This window comes from Manihot esculenta, chromosome 10, assembly GCF_001659605.2.
Source record: "Manihot esculenta cultivar AM560-2 chromosome 10, M.esculenta_v8, whole genome shotgun sequence".
NCBI classification, from domain to species: domain Eukaryota; kingdom Viridiplantae; phylum Streptophyta; class Magnoliopsida; order Malpighiales; family Euphorbiaceae; genus Manihot; species Manihot esculenta.
Genome location: NC_035170.2, coordinates 21,172,361 through 21,176,663, shown reverse-complemented (window position 1 = coordinate 21,176,663; position 4,303 = coordinate 21,172,361). Strand labels below are relative to the sequence as shown.

The 4,303-nt window shown below is 43.8% G+C and overlaps 1 protein-coding gene across 1 annotated transcript; it reads right to left on the bottom strand.

Annotated features, from left to right (window-relative positions):
- Positions 1 to 1,474: 1,474 nt before the first annotated feature.
- LOC110624213 (tropomyosin-like) lies at positions 1,475 to 2,437 on the bottom strand. The gene has a single exon (XM_021769328.1). The coding sequence runs from the start codon at positions 2,435 to 2,437 to the stop codon at positions 1,475 to 1,477; it is 963 nt and encodes a 320-aa protein (XP_021625020.1).
- Positions 2,438 to 4,303: the final 1,866 nt, after the last annotated feature.

The following is a 4,303-nucleotide window of genomic DNA, read 5'->3' as shown; positions in this document are numbered from 1 at the left end:
ATCGGGATCCCCAAGATCTCCCGGCGCCAAAAAACCGAACTGAGATGACGAGACCTCAGGGAGGTAAGTGACCATGATTCCCAAGATCTCCCAGCGCCAAAAAACCAAACTGAGATGACAAGACCTCAGGGAGGTAGGTGACCGGGATCCCCAAGATCTCCCAGTGCCAAAAAACCGAACTGAGATGACAAGACCTCAGGGAGGTAGGTGACCGGGATCCCCAAGATCTCCCGGTGCCAAAAAACTGAACTGAGATGACAAGACCTCAGGGAGGTAGGTGATCGGGATCCCCAAGATCTCCTGGCACCAAAAAACCGAACTGAGATGACAAGACCTCAGGGAGGTAGGTGACCAGGATCCCCAAGATCTCCCGGTGCCAAAAAACCGAACTGAGATGACAAGACCTCAAGGAGGTAGGTGACCAGGATCGATCTCCTGGCGCCAAAAAAAAATCGAACTGAGATGACAAGACCTCAATGAGATAGGCGACCGAGCTCCCCAAGTACCAACCTGAGACACTCAAATATAAGCTCGGAAAACCAAGCAAAAAGAGAGCTGAACTCAGAAAGCTCAAGGGCAAACTGAAGGCTGCAAGCTTCCTATGATTCAAGAGGAAACCTAAAGCATGAGCAGACAAGGCCCCAACCTCGATTCCTATCAGAATGGAACTAGGAATAAAAAGGCCAGCCCTGCTCATCACTTTAAAAGGTACGTGATCCATTTCACTTTGGTTATAGGCATGATATACATTTGAGCTCGCATCGTGGACGAGTTAACAGAATAGAAAATAATAAGAATGCCTGTACAAGGTTGTAGAAACTCGTGAATTGAAAGTGTAGTCATTTGTTAAAAATCGAGCTCATGGTGAAGACCTGATATGTTTAAGCCCTGTGGGAGATTAATTAAATACGTAGCTTAAAGATTTTTATCCTTAAGGCAAATCCAATTCGGGAAAGGCCTGCAGATAAGAATGCCCTTGTGAAATTGGAAAAGTTCATAAGTTAGAAGCCAAGTCTCTTGCTAAATTTCCAGCCCTGACTAGCTTAAGGGCAAGGAATAAAGGACAGTATGGTCGATTCCTTACAAAAATTATTGGGCATACTTAAGTGTTTTATTCTTAAGTCTTTAACAAATTAAACAAGTTAAGCTTTTAACAGATCAAGTAGCTTGATGAAGCTGGAAAGATAAACAAAGGTAAGAGTAATTCAAGTATGGACATAAAACAGAAAATAGCTCAAGTGTGAACAGAAAATAGAAATCAAATTTCATTAAAAGAAAAATAAAAATTACAAACTTATTCTAATCATCTACATCTGCTGGAGGAAAAATAGTCCTTAGAGGACTTATATGCCTAGGTATATCTACATTGTCTACATTGTTATCTCCTATACTACTATTTACAAAGGGTACCATTTCCCCCCCTTGGGGCCCTACTTCCTCTCTCCTTCGAGGTCCAGCAGCTTCGACAGCCTCATCACCCCCCTTCTCCTAGCTCGGCATCCTCATGAGAAGGCCCAGCTGCGGTGCGAGGGGCTCCTTTGGGTAGGGGTCTGTCATCCTCCTCGTATAGCACCTCCTCACCATCAAAGTCCTCCTCAGAAGCTCGGAGTTCAGCCAACGGGGTGGAGGGGGCATATCTGGCAGTCCTCAGGCCTCGATTGTATCCAGAGACAAACATGCGGAAGCTCTTATTCCATACAACAGTCTTCATCTCGCCAGAGCCTTTGAATTCCGCAAGTCGCTCCTCGCAGGCCTCAGCTATCTTGGTTTTCAGCTCCAAAGAGTCCTTATAATCTTGAAGATAAGCTTCACAGGCCTGCTGAATCTCCTTTTTTAGCTCGGCCAACTCCTTATACTCCCTTAGACGCTCCTCGCACTCCAGCTGGACTCTATCCTCAGCCAGCTTGGCATCTTCGAGCAAGGCTGAGCACCTCTTCTCCAAAGCATTGACTTGTTGGCAGAGTTGTTGATTCTGAAGTTTGGACTCCTCTGCCGCCAAGGTCAAGCCTTTAATGCTGTCAGCTTGCTTGCTCAGCTCTTGCTCCAGAACCACGACCCGAGCTAGGGCTTCCTCCTTTTGAGCCTGTACGGCATCAAAATCTATCTTCAACAGCTCGTGCTGGTGCTGGACCCTCTCCTTCTGGCTCATGGCCTCATCCCTTTCTCGCCGGATCTCCTCCAAGGAGGACAGCTGCTTTAAAGCCTCGTAACGCTGATTTTCTACCTCAGCTGTCCTCCCATCAGCCCTCTTGAGGGCCTCCCGCGCAGTATGTAGCTCTATCTGGAGGGACCTGGAGTGCTCTCGGGCAGCTGCAAGATTGCCCTGGGCATTGCTGGTCGCCGACAAGTTCTCCTCGAGATGCGCCTCCTCAATACGGCGGTCCACTGAGTCCCTGAGGGTGCAATCCCGGACATCTATCTCCATGAAAACACCCATCGCCTAGCAAAAGAGAAAAAAAAATGAAGTCAGAAAGCCAAGAAAGGTAAAAATAAACTAAAACAGAAAAGAAACAAGCGTGAGTTACCATCAAGAGCATCTCCCTGGCAGTGTCTCCTAGCTGCTCTCAAGTCTGAGCCCGGAAGGCCACCTGCTCTCGAGTAGAGCTGGCCAATAGGCCAGTAAGAGCCAGCAAGCGAGGTTCTGAAGCTTCTGTGGTCCCGCCGAACATCCGTCCCTGCAAGAACTCCACCGAAAAATAGGAATTCTGATGCCGTGGTCTAGCCGGGTATTACATAGGTCCTTACTTGCTACCTAAGTTGAATTCTTGGCTGTCCAAGTGCTGCCCATGCCGCCCATATCTTGCATTGATGAGGTGGAGCCTCTCTTTTGAATTTTGAATTTTGAATGTGCAAGACTTGAGGTGGCATGTGTGACTTCTTTGACTTCTTTGACAAGCTAAATTTGAATTTCAAATTTGAATGTGCATCTGCTAGCGATTTGGCTTCTTCAATAAGAAAAAGAGTTCTTGAAGATCTTGAATTTCAAACTACTCTGTTGACTGTACTTTCCTTATTTAGCACTTTCGTTAATGAGCTGAAGCTTGATTTTGGATTTTGAATTCTCTTAAGGATTTGAAATTTGAATTTCAAATTGCTTTCCTTATTTGGCTCCTTTCAAGGTGCACTTGGCATGCTTGCTCTCCTTTGCTCTATTTTAGGCAGTTTTAGGGGCATTTTCACCAAATTATCTCTTTACACCATTTTCTGCAAAATAAGATCAAAACCACAAAATTAGGCAGAAATAATGTAAATTAACATTAATAATATCATGATAAATTGGTCTAAATTATGCTCTATCAACAAGCAAAAGGCTAGGTGTGGGGGTATTTGATAGAGCATAATTTAGACCATATTATCATGATGTTATTGATGTTAATTCACACTTTCTCTACCTAATTTTGTGATTTTAATCTTATTCTGCAGAAAATGGTGTAAAGAGACAATTTGGTGAAAATGCCCCTAAAACTGCCTAAAATGGAGCAAAGGAGAGCGAGCATGCCAAGTGCAACTGAAAGGAGCCAATAAGGAAAGTAATTTGAAATTCAATTTTCAAATCCTTAAGAGAATTCAAAATTCAAAATCAAGATTCAGCTCATTAAGGAAAGTGCTAAATAAGGAAAGTACAGTCAACAGAGTAGTTTGAAATTCAAGATCTTCAAGAACTCTTTTTTTTATTGAAGAAGCCAAATCGCTAGCAAATGCACATTCAAATTTGAAATTCAAATTTAGCTTGTCAAAGAAGTCAAAGAAGTCACACATGCCACCTCAAGTCTTGCACATTCAAAATTCAAAATTCAAAAGAGAGGCTCCACCTCATCAATGCAAGATATAGGCGGCATGGGCAGCACTTGGACAGCCAAGAATTCAACTTAGGCAGCAAGTAAGGACCTATGTAATACCCGGCTAGACCACAGCATCAGAATTCCTATTTTTCGGTGGAATCTCGGATGTTGGAAACCTCTAGAAGGGTAAAATATGTTTTTCTAAAATGTTTTCAAGTGTTTTAAGGTTTTAAGTAAGAAAGAAATTGAGTTTTTGAAAGAAAAGCACCAAGGAAGGAAATCCAAGTTCGGCCGCCGAACTTCATGTTCGGCCGCCGAATATGGTGCAGTTTAGGGAGCACTTTTGGCCCCCGAAGGTGGTCTGGCCAGCCACCTATAAAAGGCCCCATGTCCGAAAATGGGTGAGTTTTCTTCCCCATTTTCGGGCAAAGGTGAGTCCATGCCCTTCCATGGTTAGTTTTAATGATTTCCTTCAAATTCTTCATGTTTTTGACAAGTTTTAACTTGGTTTTGAAGATTTT